This window comes from Phyllostomus hastatus, unplaced genomic scaffold (assembly GCF_019186645.2).
Source record: "Phyllostomus hastatus isolate PE091 unplaced genomic scaffold, TTU_PhHast_1.1 phas_contig_40, whole genome shotgun sequence".
NCBI lineage: Eukaryota > Metazoa > Chordata > Mammalia > Chiroptera > Phyllostomidae > Phyllostomus > Phyllostomus hastatus.
In genome coordinates, this window is record NW_025333872.1 from 71995142 (window position 1) to 72018154 (window position 23013).

At 33.0% G+C, this 23013-nt stretch overlaps 1 protein-coding gene across 4 annotated transcripts in view; it reads right to left on the reverse strand.

The window, feature by feature from the left end:
• Positions 1-23013, reverse strand: part of PTPRK (protein tyrosine phosphatase receptor type K) — a 487814-nt gene that overhangs the window by 96832 nt on the left and 367969 nt on the right. For all 4 annotated transcript variants that reach the window (XM_045842702.1, XM_045842700.1, XM_045842699.1 and 1 more), the window contains exons 8-11: positions 10896-11198; positions 5076-5185; positions 3899-4100; positions 1826-1931 (exon numbers count right to left, since the gene is read on the reverse strand). In XM_045842702.1, coding sequence (XP_045698658.1) covers positions 1826-1931; positions 3899-4100; positions 5076-5185; positions 10896-11198 — 721 coding nt within the window. The remainder of the gene's footprint in view (positions 1-1825; positions 1932-3898; positions 4101-5075; positions 5186-10895; positions 11199-23013) is intronic.

The following is a 23013-nucleotide window of genomic DNA, read 5'->3' on the forward strand; positions in this document are numbered from 1 at the left end:
AGATGTCTTTCCAATAGATACAAAGAGGTGCATCTCTGTGGCAAAGAAAGAGAATGTATGATTATCAAGGATTGTTTTTATACTACCATAAATTCAGATTATATGGATTTTTAGCAGCTAAAAATTTTGTGTTAAGAAAAAAAAGTAGAAGAAAGGCATTTGATTTAAAAATGTGTCATTGATAACATGCTCATTAATTCAACAAATTTTGTGAATACCAGCTATAAGCAAAGTATTTACCAGGCTGCAGGCAGTGCTGATCGCCCATGACAAACATGGACACTGGCTCCATGTTTTGTTGTGATCATTCTGTTTTTGATTTACAATGCCTAGCACAGTGCCTGACGCATAATCCATGGCCAGTCAATGTTTGTGTAATACATTGATCAAACGAATACAGAGTTTATATATAACAAGCCCTGCATGTTATAGCACAGTGCAGAAAAAATATACACTGTGTTTTCAACTTATATTAAGTAAAGCTGAATTCACTCAAATGTCTAACTCTTATAAATAAATGCCAGTACCTGGCAGCTCATTTAAAAAGCAGTAATGGAACTGAACACCTACAAAGTAAATTTTATCACAGGTAGGGACATGTGAATGATCCTGATTTCTTGTCACTAGGAAAAGATTTTGAATGCAGGGCTTTACTCTTTCTCCTTTGGATCTGCAATCAGACTCACAGATCATTGACTCATGAATAGCACTGCATACTTATTTTGCATTTTCAAGTAGGAATGTTTCTAAGTGTTTATATTACAAGTGTATTCAGTCATCTCTCTTCTCCTCTGGTGTAGTAGTCCCATGCATTTTAGCCAGAGAGACTTAAGAGAATTTCCTTTATAAACTGAAGGTCTTTTATCAATTTATTTTTTAATTAAAAGTATTTCTTCTTTTGTAGTTATATAGGATTATCTGAATGGTTAGTATATGCTCGTAAGGTCAAATGCATTTATTCTACATATAAAATAAAGATAAATTTTATTTTTAATGAACATGTAAACAACTTGAGATGACTTAATTATGAAATACCTGCACTGATTTTTGAGTTTAGATGTATTTCTCAGTAGAAATATGAAAACAAAAGTATCCACAAAAAAAGCTACAAATTCCTAATAAAAACTTGAATCAGTTTTAAATATGTATCTAAAATGGTTGGAATAATTTGACTCAATCCCTGAAAACATGGCTCATAATTTTATGCAAGATGAAGAAAATATGGTGGCTTTTAATATGGGAAAGATAAAGAAAATACAACGTGAATTTTAATATTTACTATGGAAATTTCTGATAAGTGATAATTCAGGAATTAAAAGGTCACAGGCTACATTCATTATAAATATTCTACTTTTATTTCCTCAAAGCCTCCTATTTTTCAATCATTCATATGAAATTATTCATAATGATTTAATGCATTGGACAGGAGGTATTTTCTCATTGTATTTATGACAAATACCTTCAAAGCTCATATACCATAGATATCCACAGAGGAAGTGAAATGAAATGGGACTAGAGACAAAAATAAAAGAGCAACACTCTTAAATCCAATCTCACAGAGAGGTGAATGATTGAGTTCATGAATATCTCAACAATCCCCTTAGAATTCTTCTCTTAACTATAAGTCTATCCTTAGGCTTAGTCCAAATGAAAAGCAAACAAATACAATACTAAAGAGAAATGAAAGCTTCTGCTAGTAATTTTTTAAATGATTCCCTATAGAAATGACCCACTCAGTATATTGGCTTCTAAGCAACTATGAGAAAACAACCCTTTTACTGGCTGTTTTTTTCCTTTAGCTATTGCATTTCCCCCCACCTCTTACCTGATAGGCGCCCCTTTGGCCTGTGCTGGTCTCAACAATACGGTTATGGTGGTGGCAGTTTCATTGAGAGAGGCATCAACTCCTTCATAGTCAGGCAAAGTTGGAGCTGATGAGTGATTAATCACACAAAAAAAGTTTCAATCAATTAGCAGGAATAAATCTCAAGTCAGGCTGAATAAATGATGTGACTGAGGAAAATATCAACTTAATACTTATTTTGATGAATAGCATATACCAGTGAATGCAAACCCTGGAAACCTAAAGCAGAAAAAGATAGGAGCCAAGAGCTGTAGAAATTTAAATAATACTTTGGCAACTTGTGACACACTCCAAACACTTTGGGAAAATGCTTTAGGTTTCAGTTTCCTGAGACCTTGAAATAAGCAAAGATGGGAAGGGATGAAGGTGGTAACAGTGAGACTATGGGGAGTGTCCTGGTTATGGAATTATAAATGGAGATGTGGAGAAAGAAATGGCAGGAACTGAGGTAAAGGCTACCTGAGAGGAGATGCTTTCCGTGACCTAATGACTTAAAAGTTCAAGTGATTCTTAGAATCACAAACATATATTTTACCAGCATGAGCTTGACTACTATGTGTTCCTAAGATATAGTGATTGTACCAAGTTTTTAAAGTTTGGATCCTAGTACCCATGGATGTAGGTTATTTTAAGTGAAAGAGAAAATAAATAATTCAAAGAAAACGCTAAATGGGTGTTTGGTCTTTAATTATAAATTTTCTATTCAATAAAATATGTGTCAGAACTGAAAGAAATTATGGCTCTCAATAATGTCCATTTGTTCAATGCTATCAGCTTCACAAGTTTATGAAAATTTTGTAGGCATCTCTGTTGAAAGATCTTATTCATCTACAACACCACTGCTAATTCTAGAGTGTAGAAAACATTTCTCACTACATCATATAATCAGGCCACATTTTCTAGCAAAGTGACAACAAATATTTTTAAATGCTCTTTTTTTTAAAAGAAGATTTTATTTATTTATTTTTAGACAGATGGGAAGGGAGAGAGAAAGAGAAGGAGAGAAACACCAATGTGTGGTTGCCTCTCACTCACCCCGTACTGGGGACCTGTCTGCAACCCAGGCATGTGCCCTGACTGGGAATCCAACCGGCAACCCTTTGGTTCGCAGGCCTGAATTCAATCCATTGAACCACACAAGCCAGGGCAAAAATAAATATTTTAACAAAACCATCACTCATATTGGAATAGTTAATTTTTCATGATATAAATTTTTAAAGTTTTGTATTATATTCAAAACTCTTCCAAATACAATTTTGGACTTAAATTCAAAATTAGTATTTTAATATATTAATTGATAGATATTTGTCAATTTTAACTCATTACATGTATAATATAGGCTCATTTTACTAATCATAGACAAATAATATATAGCATTACATAAGCTGGAGTAGATTTGGGGCATTTTACAATGCTAATTCCTGGCAAAAAATTTTAAAAAGGTTTAATTGGCAACTTGATTGAAGTAGTCACATCTATAATTAATCTAGTCAAATGCAAGCAATGAAATTATAAGCATAACATAATAAAATTTTAATTGTATTTGTTTATCAACCTAACATTGCTATTGTGAAATGCAAATGAATTTATGTGAGATTGCTAAGAAAAATAAAAGGTCATATTTGTTTAAAATTATCAGAATGTCAGTAAAAATGGAACAGAAAGACAAGCTATGCGGTACTAAAATAGTAGGGCACAGATCATCTACCATTCTTTGATAAAATCATTTACAGTAAAGATCTGATACCGTAATAATTAATAACTCCTCAAAATAATTATAAGCCCATTAGCATATCCAATGAACTTTGAAAGATTTCTAATAAAGATATAAAGCAATTTTTAAAAAGACCACTGTCAATTAAAACTAGCTTTGGACATATAACCAAGAATAAATGTATTCAAATAATTATTTCAAGTGCCTTCAATCACGAATAACTACATTAAAGATTCAATAAGTGAAACAAACTGTACTCAATGTATTTGTGATTCTCTGTGACATACTAACACAATCCAATTCTATATTCATTTGCATACCCGAGATATTGGTCGTCACATTGATGCCTGTGGCTGGCCCAAAGCCCTTGACGGTGCTGGCTCTTATGAAAAACTGGTATGTGGTTCCAGGATGGAGATGCATGAAAACATGGTGTGTACTGTTCCATAAATTTGATACAGTCTGTGGAGGTCCAGCCACTGGAACCGCGGGATCAAAAGATCTGATGCTACTGTAGCTAACCTGTTTTAGGAAATACATTTCCTATTATATATCCAACATTAGTCATAACAAATTTTAAATAGACACTTTTAAATAAGATAGAATTCAGGGGCATCTCTGTGGAGGGAATCACATTTCCTTTCACTTCTTTTCCTTCTCATTTTTATATGGTTATACTCATATGTGTATCTACTATCTATTTGATTGGACCAATGTACATCCATTTTATCAAAAATTAATTAATGTACTTGATATGAATACATAATCTTATGGTTATGTATTTTAATTCATATGATATACAGATGTGTTCAACAAATAGTTTTTTTAATTAACTTAATCTATACTTTGTTCAAGTTATATAAATTATGTATAACTAGTATTCAAGTATGCTAATATAGTCACAGATTATATGATTGCACTAGTGATCCCTGATCTCAGGACACACTCTGTAGCTACTAGCAATTTAAGTATTTTATGCTTTAACACTGACAAGAATATAAGTACACATTAGTATAATCAAAATGATCCCTTTTTTCCTTTAAAATATTATATTTAAAAACAAGATAATTTATACTCCAAGTTCAAATATAGTCAAGTGTACATAAGGTTTTAGTTTTTCTTATTAATCTGTTACTATGAAACTGACATTCAATAGCCTTCCCTAAATCACAGTCTGAAATAAGTTTCTCAATTTTATAAAAATTCATGCTTCACAACCATCATCAAATCTGCTTGAAAAACACCAATCCTGCTTTTATGAAACAACCACACACAAAAAACATACATTTACTTTAAGCATTTGAAAATTCTAGGTGCCATATAATATTTGCTCTGATGCTAAATTTTGAAATCAAGAAATGCCAAATTAAAACAAGAGAAATAATAATGATTTTAGTCCCTTAACACTTGCTCCTTTCCCTCCTTATTTCCCTCTAACCATTCCTTTTACTTTTCCTCTGATCCACATTTCAATGAACTTTCTTGTTCTCCCAGTACCTCATATTGAGTGATGATTCCATTTGGATCCAAAGGCTCCTTCCAGTTCAAGAAAATCTTATTTTCAAAGGATGTTCCTTGCAGAGAATTGACTGGTACAGGGCCAGGCACTACAAATACATACATTTTGTTTATAAGAGTGCTTAGCTCAGAAACAGGAAAGGTAAATTATGTGGACCAGACAACCAAATTAAAAATACATAAAATAAATAAAAATATGTCCTTAAAAGAAGTTTAAAGGAAGTCTGTAAGCTTCTAATACAGAGAATACACAACCAAAAAGTTATTTTTATTCAAAGAATATTCTAATTGCCCAAGAGAGCTGAATAAACTGTGAAGTATAGTTTACTCTATTGTAAAGCTCTAATAACATGAAAATCTTACTGGTAATTTGTTTCATGAACAGAGCCCTATTTCCCTGAAAGATATTGTGAAGATTATAATACCCAAAAGAGTTTCTATAAACTAGGTGCATATAATAATGGAACATAATAGGTAATGCTTCTTAGACTGGAAAGTAAAATCATATAGTAGCATTCAGCTTTTTGACAGGTAAGAAAACAGAAGCACAGGGAAGTGACCTCACCTGTCTGAAGTCAGATAATTAGAAGACAAGACAATCATGACTCCAACTCAGGTCCACAGGACACTTTGTACTCTTTATAAAGCTGCCAAATTGTAAGGCTATTACCAAATCTCTTGGACTCTCAAGTCCATCACAAGGAAAGAGAAATGGGATAAAATGGGACTGCGTAGGGTGTGGTCAGTTGACTACTCATCACCCTTTCTTCCTCCTCTGAAAAGAATCCCAATTCTGCTCAACTATCCATCCATCTTTCGCACAATCCATGTGACTAAGGAAACTTATGACTTTCTCATTCTGAGTATAGATTCTGATTGCTCAAAACAAATCAAGGGATAGCATTTTCCTGGTGATTCTAACTGATCACAGAATGGACATATACTCTAAACTGGCTCAACCAGATTAAATGAAAGCATTCATATTTAAGGAAGACATCCCTTACTAGCTCTCTCCCTTCTCTTCCCCACTTCTTTTCTTTCTCTCTCTTTTTCTCCTAATGCATGAAACACAGGGCACAGCTTTCCCCAGTTCCAATGGGCAGTTATACTGTGACCAGAAGAACCCTGAAGATGAACAACACGTGGACTGCCTGTCACAGATGCTAAGACAATCTGGCATCTTTGATATTTCTGAGCCATGGAATCACTCAACTCTGAAGCTTACCCTACTTATGGATTTATATGAGATAATAAGTGTTCTACTTATTTTTTAAAAAGACATGCCCATTAATAGTCAACCTGACCTTTAAAGCTATATTAATTTCTATAGTTAAAAAAGACACATTAATTATGTTTTAAAAAACTAAGATAAATAGGTCAAAATATTTTTATTTCAGTCTTTTAAATGAAATTCGCTTTTTCAAAGCCATGAATCAAATCATTTTATAACATCACACTTGTTTAGAAGTTACCAATTGACATAACCAGTTTTGAAGTATCCCAAGGTATGACAAGATTTCAGAAACCTTTACTCCTGTCCTTATTTGCAAATGACATTTTTTAACAATACCCAATGGCAGCAATAAATGATGTGTCAGCTTCTATTGACAAAGTATGACACAAGATACTTTTGTGTGTGTGTGTGTGTGTGTGTGTGTGTGTGTGTATACTTTCTGTGTATTTTATTTAAATATATAGTTATTATTTATTCATATATTCAGTTTCTTGTTCTGCTTTATGTTTACAACTACATTCTCTCCATCCTGCTTTGCTTAATAATGTCTTTTGTTTGAAAATATTGACCTAATATGGGCAAGTTTGGTCTTTAATTAATATTTTTCCTTAATATAAAACTTCAGTGAATTTCACACATGACGTTATCTTGAAATGTAGTTTCAGAGTATAAAGCAATTTCATGAGGGTTGAAATAAATTAAAAATCACTAGATCAAAGGAAATGCATTGCATTGTGGCTGGCAGCATCAAGAAATTCTGAATGATATGTCAAAAGAGTCAGATTTATTTCAATCTACAAGGAGATGATGAATGATGTTAAGACCTCTGGGACAGCAACCATAATTTGGCACATTAATAATAAATTCATAAAGGAAAGAAACTCACAGTAAACAGAAAAGGTGCCACTACTGAGCTTCAGATGATCTGTTCATGTAACTGTCAGCTGAAGGCTCAGGAAGAAGTTGGCCAAAGGTGTCGAGCAGCACCCGCCAACACCCCAGTCCACAGCACTGGCACAGCTATGCCACTGATTGCGGCTGAAGGCCCCTATGTGCAATCTGTAGCATCTACTGAAGCTGTCATGGACATTTGTTTGTTTTTCAGAAGAGTACCTGCTGTTTCCATTTTACTCGAATGATACAAGCTCATGATTGTAATTAAGGAAAAAATGTCTTCACCTTTCCATACCTCTTGTATATAGAATGTGGTTGTTGGGGGAAGGAGGAGACAAAAGACCAATTCATGACTGAATTTTTATATGATGGTAAGTAATTAGTATCCTGGTTCACCAAACACAATTTGGTCCTTAAATACTATAAGACGCCAAGGATATATTTCAAATTGTTTACAAATAGGGATAGATTTAAATGTTTGCATAATTCTGCATTGAAAGGGGGTTGAATTGGAGAAAAGTCTCTCTAGAATGCACGTATTTCTCCACTTTCCTTAAACTAGCTCTATTTTGTCAACTGGATTTACTTCAAGTACCTAAGGTCCTGTCTGTAAGAGGGAAGAATCTGTGGGAATATTATGGCTAAGAGAGTGCCATACTACTGAGCTTGCAGTGGGACAAGTATAGTGACAAAAGAACGAACTACAGGGGCAAGAGGCAAATTGCATTCAATAACTGTCTACAAATGAAGGAGGACAATGTCTTCCACATACATACATCTAGATGTACTTAAAATGTGTATAAATACAACACAGAGCTACGAAGACGTCATCATGGCAGTCCGCATATTGCCACGGCTGCCACTTCATATTTCCACATCAACAACTTTTAATGGAGAGAGAATGCTGACTTTTAGTCCCCTGCTTGTGATTTACTTGAGAGCTGTTTCAGCTAAATTTTTTGCATGTAAGAAAATCCTTGGAAATATAACTCTCAAAATGGAAAGGAGAAAAAATAATAAATGTAGTTGGGTCAAGTTTATATTAAATAAGCATTACAACCTTTAAAATATAATAAATGTACATTTAAAAATAGTTTTGTATTAGCAAAAACAAAAAAAAAAGGCCCTGTCCCTAAACTGGCCTTTTCTGCTGAGCCAACTTTTTAATATTGATTTTTATCAATGCCGGAAAAAATGAAAACAAAATCCCATAGAAAAAATATTCTATGTGTAGATTAAAAAAATGTATGCAATAAATTAAATATAAATTCTACCTTAGGGTCCTGGTGGGAAATCATTCTAGCTTTGCTGTCATGATTTATGGAGGTCCCCAGAATTATTTTCATGAAATTACATTCTTTCATTAGATGGTTGATAATTTATTCTTTTTCTATGTATATAGGGCAGCAATAATTTAGTAAGACAGACTTAATTATATCATCATAACCCATCGATCTTCACAACAACAGATTACAATGTAGATATTCTGTCCCCATCTCAGGAACTTGAAACACTTCAAGCACTGTGTGTAGAAACTGGAACTTACAAGGGCAGATCTGAATATGTCATAGTTTGTGCTTCAATCATTATCATTTAGTCTTATAGATAAAGCAAAGGGAAAAAAACAACCTGAAGGTACAAGGAATTAGTTCTTGACCATACTTTGAAGTAATAATATGCAATTCAATATCATTAAAACCAACAACAAAGTGCTTCAAAGCACAGGTTAATATAAAATTAGCATAGATAATATTACTGAAATTACAACAAATGAAGCCATTTTACTTTTATAAACTTGTTTCTGGATAAAAAATACAGTCATGAGTTGATCAATTTAGAACATAATTTAAAATTTTACAATTCACTTTGTGATTATTAATCTAGTCATATGTATACCTAAAATACATTTAAAAATTTAAAAAGTATGGGAAAATATGAAAAACATTATATAAGCCTGACTGCATTATTTGTTTTGTGGGAAAGAAAGGTAACAAAAACAACATACCAAAGGATACCATCAAAATGAATTATATTGGAGAGAATGAATGACTAAGGAGCACAGAACTCATGTATTGTTTTAAAATTGCCAATTAAAGAATCATTTTTTAAAAATTTTAGGGTAGGCAATAAAACATGTGAGCCTATTCTTATCACTAAAAATAAGGGTTACAAAATGTCTAGTATAATACAGACTTTTTAATATTTATCCCACCTTATGAAAGGAGACATTTTTTCAAGACTTTTGAATCTATGCTTACATTCCCCATTTTGCACCTATAACACTACTATACTAGCCATTCCTTCTTGCATAAGCATATGTTGAGGTATGTTGTATATGTATATGGGGAGTGATATGAATATTGGTGTGTTTTTATATTACAGCAGAGTTTGTTGTTTAAAATATTGTAAATGCTTCAATTAGGTCCAAATTTAGCTATTAAACATGATAGCTAAGGCGTCAAGAATGGAAAAAGTATATTTATCCTTAAGTCTGAGGCTTACACTCTTTGATGTTTTAGGAATATGAGAATAACCCAAAGCATAATTTTGGGGCAATATTAATTGTTTCCTTCAAAGTCTGAGCAAATGAGATTAAAGGGCTCTTATTTCCCTTTATTACCACGAAATCAATAGGACAAATCAGGGTCATTTAGGTTCTTCAGAGTGATAAGGAAAGTATCTAGAAAGTATGGTATATTGACACATTACACGGCAATCTCATACTTGGTAGGCATCAAAAATTGAAGCCTAAAGTTCAGAAATTGAGGGGGATTGGTACCACTTGGGTATAATTTCACTATATAGTACTTTCTTCCCCTATATAATTTTTTTATAAAGCTTTTTAAAAATGAAATGTCTTACATTAGAAGACTATATTCTTGTTATTATTAGACTATTATCATTTGTAACAATTTTTCTATGGGATACATTTTTGTTTTATAAGAAACTACATTTATATTTTCATTGACATAGTGCTACAACAGGTGTGTGGATATATTATAATAGCATGTTTGTTCCTATTATTCAATAATTCAGAAGTAACACAGAAATTGGGTAAGATACAGTTCAATTTCTTGGGTAGTAATAAGGTAGATAAAAGATGATAGTTTGCAAATGTCTGATTAGGGTATTTATTTAGACTTAAAGGTATGAACTTTGGCCTTCTTTTATACCCAGACTTTCATAATGCCATATACAAATAAAAAGAATGGATAAATAGGGCTGTTTTCAAAGGTTAAGGAAATGAAAGCTATTGCTGTTTGCTTGTAAAAGGCAAAGGACTAAATTATTAATTAAACGTATTTTACCAACAGGTAGTTGTTATATTGCTATGAACAGTGAAAACTATTTTTGAACAATTGATAAAGAAAAACTTATTTACACTGTTAGTGCAGTTGCCAATTCTCTAAAACTGTATGAAAACAGAACACCATACAGTGAAATACTAAAATACTAAAATACTACATTTCATCTAGTATTCGATGCTACTCTGAAAAATACTAAGCTCTTTGGTTACAGGCAGACTCTTTCCAAAGTTAACCTTATTAAGAGTTTTTAGCAGATTTCAGATTTTAATTCAATTTTGGGTACTCTAGGAAAAAACTGTAAACATTTACATAATTTGTGTTATATAATCCCCCCTTTCAAAACAAAGCAAAATATGAGCATACCATCTTCATCAGTTTGAATAATTGTCTCTTCACTCTCCTTCCTGCCTTCTGGATTGGTTAGGATCATCTTGAGGCTGACGTTTGTATAAGGTGGCAGATGGTTCACAACATGCTGAGGGGCTTTGGGGTCCATGTCCAAACAATCTGCCTTGCTCTCGTTGTGACCACGGAAGTAATGGTAGCAGATAGTGACATTAAAAGTATGGCAACGAGTAATGTTGTAACCCAAGGATTCCCAGTCCACAGCAATGCGCCTTGCCTGTATCTCAGCAATCTTTAACGTCTTTGGGGTTCGCATAGGTTCTGAAGAATAAGCCAAAGACATAGAGAGTTGTCAACTTTATAATAAATAATCGTGGAAAAATAAAACACTGATCATGACATATATGTAAACCAGGAAAATTTAGAACTCATCTTTTATTCTCATTTTCTTTGTTTACTCATGATTTTATTCTTAAAGATTTTGGTCAAGGGCTACAGTTTACCAAAGGAAAATGACTGAAATGTAAAATGTCAACAATCCATAGTACTTAGGAGCATGGTGCAAAATAAAGATCTGAAAATGTAGCCAAGATGCCTTTGTAGTTGCTGCTGTTGTTACTGCCAATTCTCCATTCTTTCTTGTGTCATTATTGAGCGAGTGAATTAGCTAATATATCATCATGTATAAAAGTCAACATGTTCTGCTCTATGATTTGTCATGTCACCAAGCTATGCTGTATCCTAATTAGTCTAATTGTAACATAAACTACCACTTACAAAAAAAGACACAGATATTAATTAACATTTATTACTTCAGTAATGATATTGTTCATCAAAGCAGAAAAATATCTGAAAAAAATTTCAAGAACACATGTGGATATTCACATCGTCATCTGTGCTTCTTGATCTCTTTCTATCTTTTTCTAGGAAACACCCAGGTCGAAGAATCCATTCATTGTCACCCAACTAAACTGGAAGGTGAATATTCACTCAACTGGAAAATGTTGGCAGAACTAAACACTCCAAAGACAGGAGTCCATTCATCACTGCTTCCCAAGTGTATTCTTTCCTCATGCAAGACTAACTTTAATAGTCTAACTTAATAAAAATAATTACTCTATGAAATCATGGCCATCACAAAGTCTATGCCATAAACAAACCAGTACACAGCACACTTTATTACATTGATTTGACAAGGAGATTAAAGTCAAGGCCAAGGTCAAGGCCTTGTAGGGACCTCCCTTAACTCATCAGAGATATTCACTACTCTTGCTAAATGGAAATCAGTAGAGGAAAAAGAAAAAAAGTAATTAAAAAAAGCCTAATTGGGTGTTTTTATACATTTTGACTTTTGAGATTAAAATGTCAGTTATGTAAAAATAATCAGCATGGTACACAGATGGCAAGTCCCAATTGAAATTCCAGTTCAATGTATTTAATGTGTCATCTGCAATGCACTGTGGAGGCCACTTAATTAAAAACCTGAAGTTTACAAAAATACATATATTTATGCATGCAAATTAACCTTTGGTAGAATCTAAATGCTTAGGGGTTTTTTTTGTATCATAACTTTACATTTTATTTTCAATAATGTTATAACATAACGTCCAAAAATTAAATTGTTCTCTTGAACAAATATTTATCTACAAAAACTACAGAAATGTAAGAAAAAATGTTTTCTGTGTCTCAATAAATTTACTGGTAGAATAGAACTTAATAAAATTATATCAGTCACCGCAGATATGAAGACACATGACATGTTTCCTCTTTTTAAGCAATTCACAAAATATTAAAGCAGATTCATGGAAAAGCAGATCATTTTTAATTTACTGATTGATTGTTGTTCAGTTTCCCACCTTCCCCCCATTGACATGCTTAGGTTTTAAATGCTATTTTCCAGTTTTCTGATTGTTCACAGTATTAACTCTTCCTATTTCATTACTTTTGTTGCATGTGTTTTACCTTAAGCACTGTAACTAGGTTGGAATAAAGATGTGTCTCTTTAATAATTTAGCAAATTTCTTTATATGTCTAGCTCTGTGATAACACTTCTTTTACCAGGCACAAGGGATACTTTCAGTTCAGCATAGTTAGACTAAAAGCAATCTTCAGAACCATTGGCTATCAGCTGACCAGGCAATTATAGTTAGGATCACCCTAAGATTCCCAGGTAGACTGATTTTGCTGCCTGCTAGATAAAAAGTAGATACAATTTAGTGGCCATGCTTAGATTAGGCCAACTTTGCTCTAAAAGTTATCTAAAATAAGAAGGTGAGATTTCCCTAGAAAATATGTGGAATGCATGAATGAAGATCTCCTATTCAGCAATGAATATTTGCTCCTCTGTTCAAATTTTCTTTGAACTAGTATTAATGTACTTGCTTTCACTCCTCATTTTGATTCTGACATTTCCTCCCTTTATGGATTTTTCTTTTTCCAAGTAATCTCTCTCTCATTCACCTTTTCTATTATTCTCACAGTTCCATTTTCACTTACCCTGCATTCTAACACAACTCTAAAAGCACACCTAGATGGCTTTCACTCTGTGAAGATGGAGCAGCTCTACACCTTTAATTCTTACTTTTTGAAGGATTTTCAAAAGACATATTTACTACATATTTTGTAAAAAATGCATGGGGTTTACTTGGTGCACAAATTTTGATCTTGTGTATTTAAATGTTGCTTACATTGATAATAATAAATTATATTAAAAACTCACTTCAAAATCAGGAGAAGATAGCTTTATAAATCCTATACATATGTGTATAAGTCACCATCATAATTTCAGTAACCAATACTTTATTAACTGACACAGAAAAATACAGATGTGTGGAAAGAAGTAGTTTTCCGTTAGGCAAAGAATCATTCTACAAAGTCAAAATGGTATTTAAAATCTGTATTTCCTCAGTGCATGGAATAAACGCTCAAAACTGTCATTATTCCAAATATGTGTTAATTATATAATTTCACTCTCACCTTAGGGCAGTATTGAGAAACACATACACAAAATAAACACATAGACATAACATATACATATATACTCATTAACATCTACATATGATAGGCACTGTGCTATGCAATTCCTCTGAATTCTGTTAGGTCTAACATGAGCTGACAACTACCTGAACTGAAATTTTTATATTAGAATCTTTATAAAGAGCAGAGACTTGAGACTGTTCTACTACTAAGAAATTCATTTAAAAAATTCTATCAAAGAATTCAAAAATAAAATTACCTAAATTTCTCACTCTCATCCATTATTTCTTGTGCTTCACCAATAATTAATTGCATTGTATTTGTGAGATAATACATAAATAAAAATGTGACTTTCTAAGTTGAAATAATTACTTAAATTGTCATAGAAACCCAAAAGCAGAAGGATATTACTTGGAACCCACTATCTTCTATACAAGACAGGCATAAGTGCTGTTTTAAGGATAAAAATTTTAAAGAAATGACCCAGCCTGGTGAATGTTACATAGAGGCACAACAGTAAACAGTATTTATAACCAACAACATTAATAAACATAAGGAAGGTAAAGAAGTTGAGATCAATGTACTAGCTATCAAGTGTTTTTGAAACATACTAAATATTCTCTCATTTTCCCAGGATTTGACTTTTCACATTCAAATTTTCATTAGGTATTCTATCTATGTAATTTTGTAAAAACAGTTCTCTCTCATTCTTTGCTTTCTTGGTAAAAGAAAAATTGGGAAAGAAATAAGTAATTAAAAAACTTTTGAGGTCAAGTTTTGGCAAAATTTTGGGAAGAAATATAGGTAGAAAGTAAATTTCATGTAGTAAAGGATCATATTAAAAGATTTCGAAGTCCTGGCCTGTGTGGCTCCGTTGGTTGGAGCATCAGCCAGTGGGTGGAAAGGTCATGAGTTCAATTCCCAGTCAGGGATTGTGTGAGAGGGCAACTGATTAATGTTTCTCCCTCACATTGTTGTTTCTCTCTCTTTTCTCTCTCTCTCTCAAAGAAATGAAAATGTCCTCGAGTGAGGATACAATTTTTTTAATTAAAAAATATTTCAAACAAATAATCTATTAAGAAACAAAAAGACACTACTTATTATATACATTGTATTTAATACCAGACACAGTACAGAATACTAATGTGAACAAAACAATGATGGACCTCAAGGAGCTTCACATTTATTTAGTAAAAATGATGTCATGAAAAATACATAAGTGATTAAGCAGCATGATATAAGTGCTATATAAATGGAATAATATAGTATAGCGATTCAAGAGGAAGAAATGACCTCCAGGTGCAAAAGGGAGGAGACATTTGCATTATATCTCAAGGGATAAAGGCAAGATCTATAAACATTGTTTGGATGCACAAGCAGGAGAAGCGGAATGAATAAACATGCAGAACACAATTGGGAAAAATCTGTAATCCCATTTGGTTGTTGTGCCAGTTATTTAGTAGATTATGTAGAAAACGATTATTGGGAAGACTTGGGATATCAGGGTAAGAAATTTAACTTGATGTGATAGGTTATGGAAAGTCACTTAGAAGATAATTACTATAATTTTAGACTTAGGGAAGGGGGAATGGGAGAGAAGGACATTAAAAAACAGGTAAAAACTGGTACTTTAAGAAAAATCTCATTCTTTCTCATTCTACCCTTTAAATGATTAATCATAACCCCTCTTCTTAAATGTCTGTCCTGTGTATAGATGCACACTAAAACTGGTATGAAGTTCTCATTCATTCATTCCTAACAAATCCTAGGAAAACACCTATTAATTAAAAAAATGCACATGTAATGAGAAATGTCAGTATTAGCTGATTTTATTCTCTTTGTCAAATATTGGTCAGGCAGGCCTACTAGCTTTTCCCATTCCATTTTCCTTGTACTTTTCACCTATTTCCTAGTTGTTATAGTGAAAAAGTCTCCATGAAGTTGAGGGGAAATAAAAGAAAATGGCAGAAAATTTGCATATCAAATCTAGGACCAGTATTATGTAAGTAGCAGTAAATTAAAAAGTAACATATCATTGTCCTTAAATTCTAAATAGATAGAGCCATGGGGGTTATGTCTGTAATAATTTTATGTGTTAAATATCTAGATCAACTTAATAGGATAACATAAAGAACTACTTAATAATTCCCTGAAGGTTAAGAAACATAAAGGCAACATGAACAGACAAAACCTGTTGACTTTGAGTCCCCTCTGAAGAGCACGATGATTTGTAAGTGGTTCTAGACAATAGATAAAAGGGAATTCGAGCTTTTGGTATTCACTAGACAACATGTGACATGGCAGGTCAACATCCATATCCTTTTGTAGTGATAATCTCTCGTTACTCTGAAAGAATTGTGAAAACAAAAGCTTTAGCAGCTACCAGAGAATCAAGGACAGGGATACTATTTCCCTAGAATCAGTTTTTAATGATAAAACTTATTATCTAGCTGTCAGTCAGAGAAAAACAGAAGATGTCCCAAACCTCATGCCAAGAAAAAAAAGAAAGATCTTGTTAAAGATGTGCACAAACTGAGAACACTGAATCATGACAGGCGCTGCATGCCCCTGGCTGCCTTTTCATCAGAAATCCGAGAAGCTGACTGCAAAGCACAATTTCCATTCCATTTATCAAAACAAATACAAGGAAAGTGAATTTCCTGACTGCCAGAGAAAAAATTTGTTAGTGTAAACCAAGAAATAATTGAGGTAAAATTTTTGAACACAGGTAAATTTTTACAAAGTGAAAAGGAAGAAAACATTGACATCCCTTGGGGGATGAAAAAAACTTAAGGTCTTTGGAAGGTATTCTTTTACTTTTCCCTGTTGATGCTTTGTATTTTTATTATTTGGCCCATGGTAAGAATTGAGAATAATCAAGATTTTGCACTGCACAGCTTTTCAATCTTATAATATCAATAGTCTTGCCCAAAAAGATTTCATCTCTGCTCCCATGGGTCAGATTGAGTTAATGATAAGTTGGTGAGATGACTTGATTAATACTGTAACATGAGGGAGCCTCGGGTCCAGAAATAATCGCAAGCCAACTGTCAGCTCTTCTGGCTTTATGGCTATGTTGTTGAAATGACACACTTGGGCTCAGGGGATACAAAGTGACAGAGGGTGCAAGGCTCACTCAGCTCTCCTGCGGCCACAGTAATATTTAGCCAGTACCATCAGAACAATACCAAGCACATAAAAATTAAAGCAAAACGTGTCATCTTCATTGCTCTCAAGAGTCTTACTGAAGTACATCAAATAATTCCAATAAATTTAACATTCGCATACTCTCTATTATAATGCTAAGAAAATGAATTGATTTTTAAACAATACCAAAGTGACAAAAAAGATAGTAATTCTTTTTCTAAATATTAAATCCTACTGAATGTTGTCTTATCATGAAATCTATTTCTCAGTATAGCAAGCAGTTGAAAATTTGGTGACACTTTAATGGTGTTTTCATTTAAATTTTTGTGTAATAATATTAGACTTGATAGAAACATATAATTATAATCAGTGAACCCACTTCGATTCCTCTTTGATACTGGATATCCCACTTGTATTTTTTAGCAGATTATTTTCTAGCCTACATATTTTATTCCTCTACATGTCATTGAAACTGCATGTCAATAATGTTCTTTATTGAACACAGTGAATAATTTACATGATTAAGTCAAGATGATTTTTTTATTGTTTCTTTGCTTTATTTATCTTAAAACAGAGCATGTAGGTCTCACTTATGTTTTAAAACTTAAATAAAATATATTCTCTATAGATAATTGTATACATTTGTATAAAACATAAAATTGAAAGAAAAGACATGTTTTAAATTATGAAAATAAAGACAATAATCTATTTTCCTGTTTAAAAATGTATTGTTTTTATATATACATATAAAATAGCAAAGCACTCATCAGATGCAAAAAAAGTAGAGTGATTTGTACAGAATGCTGGTAAAAAGTAATACGGGAAGTGTGCGCCCATATATGTATTTAAAAAGATGACTTTAGAGTTGTATATAGCAATTAAAAAACTCTAGAGGGGATTTTTCAATACCTTATTTATCCCTAAAAAGAAGATAAATTATCTACTTCATAGATTGTTCTAATAAAAGAGGTAAATATTTTGTATGTCAAGCATAGTCATTGATCCATAGTATATTCCTGGAAAGTTTTCTTTTCTGAACAATAAAGCAGATAATTTAAAAATGTTTTAAGCTCAAGAGCTAATGAATTACGAGCAAAGGACCCAATTCTGTGTTATAATTACAATGTGATTAATTCTTCATCTCCCCTTCTGTTTTCAGTTTGTCGTGTGACTGTAATTCCTGGTACCAAAAAAAGTGGGGTTTCTTTCCCCACCCTTTAATTCTGAGCTTCCTTTGTGACTTGCTTTGGTCAAATGAATGAGGCAAAGAGGCAAAGTGATGGTGTGCTATTTCTTGGGGTGGAATGTATCTCAAAGGCCAGTGTGCTCCTGATGGCTCTTCCACCTTCCACCAACAGTGCTAGAATGAGATATCTGTGAGTCGGAGCTGAGTTGTCCCAGGTGTAACAGCAAAGGTCAGTGCAGGTCAGTCAATGGAGTCTACAGGCACTCAGGATCGGAGGGTCCCACCCGACCATCCCAGGTTGTAAGCTATAGTACATGCTCGCTTTATGCCACTGGTTGGCTTCTATGGCTAGTTTTTGCTCAGCATTTTGATATAATCTCTATTCTTAATCTCTTCATTTGTAAATTACATTAGTATTTGTGTGAAGATTATGTCAGTGATCTTTCCACAGGACAATACTTTACAAATTTTATTTCTCTATTAACAGGTTGTGCTGAGCCACGACATGCTTATTTAGTATCATTTAAATGCTTGACATGTGCCAGATACTGTGGTAACATACCATATGCTTTAAAAATGATCAAACAATTTTGTTTTTTTCTTATTTCCTATATGCTCTCTGAGGGCAGGTTTAGTTGTTACAGTAATATATCAAAGGTTGAGCTAATAACTCTATGAGTGATAAGATATCTAAGTCCTTTATTCAAATCTATAAAAATTAAAATAGCAGGTTTTAGTACTCTACTCTATCACTGTAAAGCATTTATTGAAATAATTTAATTGTTTATATTAATATGACTTTGTAGGTATACATAAGACTGAGTTTGTAACATAGTCTAAATTTCTTTCCTTTTGAGGTGATAGGCCTGATGGAAAAGATGCATTTCCATATACAGGAGTGGGCAACCGTGGGTTTACAGCTGTTGGAATGGAAAAGGACATGCAGGTTATGATTATTACAGTAGTTTCATTACTCAAAAGAATGTCACGGTGCAACTGTACAATTACTTTTGTCCATCCCTGTATATTTCCCAAATTTCTGTAACACTGTTTAGTACCTTTTCCTCAGCTACATCACTCTGTTGTGAAACTCAGAGTGACTTTGAATAAATACCTGACCTTGAATAAATCAGTCAATGCAACTTAGGAAAATTATTATAAAGTGTATTTACTCACTGAAATATTAAGAAAGCCCGTTTTAAGTGAGGCTATCTTATGACATAAAGTCCCACTGAACCCTCCAACACACACACACAAAACACAACTACATTTTAGTGACATCTCAAGTATGTGTGGCTCATTTTCCTCTTTACAAATACTATGATTTTAATACTTCAACTTAGGTCCTGTCATTCCTATTAGAAATTTAAGGAGAATAATTTGTTAAGAAAAAAGAAAAATTTCTAGGTAATAAAAGTAACAAGCTGTAGTATGCAGACTTCAAAAGTGATGCAGGCTATTGACATACCTTGACACACATTTGATTTTATAAAACGCAAGTGTCTGGGAACATGCTTGCTCCAGGGCAATGGAAAGATAGGGGCTGCCAGGTTGCTGATTATTTGACCATTTCCTTTTCGGAAGCCACCATTTATTCTTTGCTTTCATGCATGAGTAACAGCTTGCAGATCCTTCACATGTAATCAATAGTTGTGAAGTTTTATATTAGGTTTAGAGATTAGACAGCCTTGATTATAAATTTTATCGATTTGTACAGCTTAGCTGCAGAAATCCCTGTACATTTTTCAGAGATTAAATTAAAAGGAGATATACGGCCTACACACACTAGAAATGCCAATGTGATTATAAGGTGCAGCTTTTTTAATGCTCATTCCTCTGGGTGAATAAAACCTATCTAGCACACTAAAACATGAATCAGCATGTCAACTGGCATTGGGCTGAGAAAGTAAACACAGTGAAAATGTGACAAAAAGAATTACAAAACCTCAAGGAAACCTGTCTGAGACTATAATTAATACAGGAGACTCGAAAGGATTAATTGCTTCAGCTCATTTGTAAATTAGGAAGTTGACAGAGATAAGATTAATGAACTCTTTAACTTCTACCTGGAAAATCTGGGCCTATATTAAACTGAAGAATCATGATCTATTTTAAGATAAAGGAAAAGGGACTATTTTTTAATTACTACAAAAATATTATCATTTAAAGTTAGTAAATAACTAGTGACAATGAAATTCACAACTAAATCTATTTAAGAATGTTCTCACCTTAAAATATTTTACAACACTGCTGTATATTTTATGTTCACTTTTTCAAGGTCTGAGGATGTCCAGAAAAAGATTAATAAACATCTATAAACTTAACTAACATAAGTGGGTTATTTTTTCCAAGCTTAAAATCTTAACTTTCTTTTTTCATGTTCTATTATGGTTTTCTGAATATCATATCATTGGTCCTTTGCAAAATATCTTTCATTATTCTAATTGAGTATGTTCAATATCTGTGCAAGTCCTATATACGATAACACATAAGGCAGAAATAAATAAAAGGTGATTCATATTGACACACACTCTGAAGAACTCATTTCTTCAGCTTTAGAAGGTATTCAACAATGAGGTTTAGAGCTTGTACTGCCTTGCACTAGTCTAAAGAAAATGAAAGCCCCTTAAATTACACAAATAAAAAAAATTACATATCTATCACTGAATATTTTATGCAAGATATTTGATCAAGATATTTCTATTAAAATCTACTAATATTTTCAAATGATCCACTGGAAAGCGTAAAATGATAATACTAGGAATGATGACCTGGAGGGATTGCTTTCCTTTGTTTCTGCAAGTAAGTCCTATTAATCTCCAGCTTGATCCCTCTCTAATCTCCAGATTCATATACCAAATTGCCTACCAAATATCTCAACTTGGTTGTCCAATGGGTAGCTCCAAAATAGAGCTAATGTTATTTTATAGCCTATTCCTGTTGTAGTCTTTCCTCTCTCAATGAAAACAGCTCTAATAAACCAGGCTAAGAATCTTGGAGTCATCCAAAGACCTTCCTCCTTTTAACCTCACTCCATTTCATTTTCAATTCCATCCGTACTCTCTGCAACACATGTTTAAAATCTGACCACTCAGCCCTACTTGCACCATTTCTATTTCTTTGACCTTAGCCGCTAACACCCAGGGTGCAATTAGTGAAAATGTCTCCAAACTAAACTGGAGTGAACACCTGCTCCCTTTTTCCCCCTCCTTCACATAAGTTGTCAGAGGGACCCTGAGAAATCCTCCAGTGACTGCTCACCTATGTGAAGGTAAGAGTGAAAGTCATCACAATGGGTTACTATGTCCTGCACTTTCTATTACCACCCATCAACCCACATAATTCCCTGTCTGGCCTCCCGTAGTGCCTTCACACTTGCTATTCTCTCTTCCCGGAATGTTATTCCAGACATGCACTTGCCGCTCCCTCTCCCTGACCTTATTTAAAAGTTAATGTCATTTGCTGTTAATTTTTCTTCTTAGCACTACTGCTAATCTCATATTATTTGTATTTTATTTAGTCATCTTTATTATTTTCTGTCTTCTCATAATAAAATGTTTGGTACATAATCATTGTTCAATAAATATTTCAGTTGATGAATGAACAGATGAGTGAATGAATGAATGAATATATATGAATTAATGAATGCCTGTATCTTCTGCAGTCTGGAAGTTCCTGACACATAATAAATGAGCTACAATTTTCCTGAAGGTAGGTCGTTTTTAATAACAGAAGAGTCACTATTAAAAGTCTATCTGAATTTAGTTATAAAATGAAATCTAAACTACTAACCATATCTACCCTCTAGAAATAGCCTTAACATATAACATGTTCATACTTAAGAAGCAAATAAAGATTTTCATTTAAGCAAAAGTCAAATTACTGGGAGAAGTTAGTGAAGAGGAAGGGAAAACAATTATTGTAGAACATTAAAAAACTAAAGTGAAAAAACTTTCACAGAAGGAAATATACATTTAACGTTAGAAATTTGATGAATATTTTAAGAGTTTTATCCATCATGAATATCAGCCTCTATTAACGACATACATTTGGAACTGTCCTTTACTGTTGTTGTTGTTGTTTGATCTTTCAAGTACTTTTTTAATTTTCTCAACTAGAGAGCAAGTTTCTCCAGGGCAAGAAACATATTTACTATTTCACTTCTTAGTGCTAAGCATAGAGTAAGAATAGCAATGAATACATTTAATTTAAGCAATTTTACCCTAAAGGAGTTATGAAACTTACAACCTTTGAACATAAAATATAAAAATAAACTTCATCAAGACGGAGGGAAAAAAGTCCTTGCAAACAATGATTGTTGTTTTCAAAGCACAGGAATAATAGACTTTAGGTATTTTAAATTATTTTGTTATTCCAGCTTAAAAATTAGATGGTCTATATAAACAACTGACTTTGTTTTAGGTTACACTGAAGAACAGATGGCATCATTAAAGACACATTAAACTTCTTTTTCATTCACATGGGATCTAAAGAATTGGTTCTTTAATTAGAGCCTGCATCAGTACTGTTTACCATGACTTTACTGGCAATCACACACTGATTTCTGAAGTCAAGCTCCTTTGCTCATTGTTTTTATATATACAAGCACGTTTGTTATTGTGGCCTGGAACAAGTTTGACAAGAATATTTCCGAGCCTCTGTGTGTTTCTACATGTGATAACATCTTAAATTACTGAATGTAGCCCTAATAGGAGGGCAGAAACCTCCATCCGTGAAAAGATCATATATATGCATGTATATATGTGAATATATATATATACTAATGGGCTGTGGAATGGGACTTCTGGTTATTTAAGTGCAAGCTGC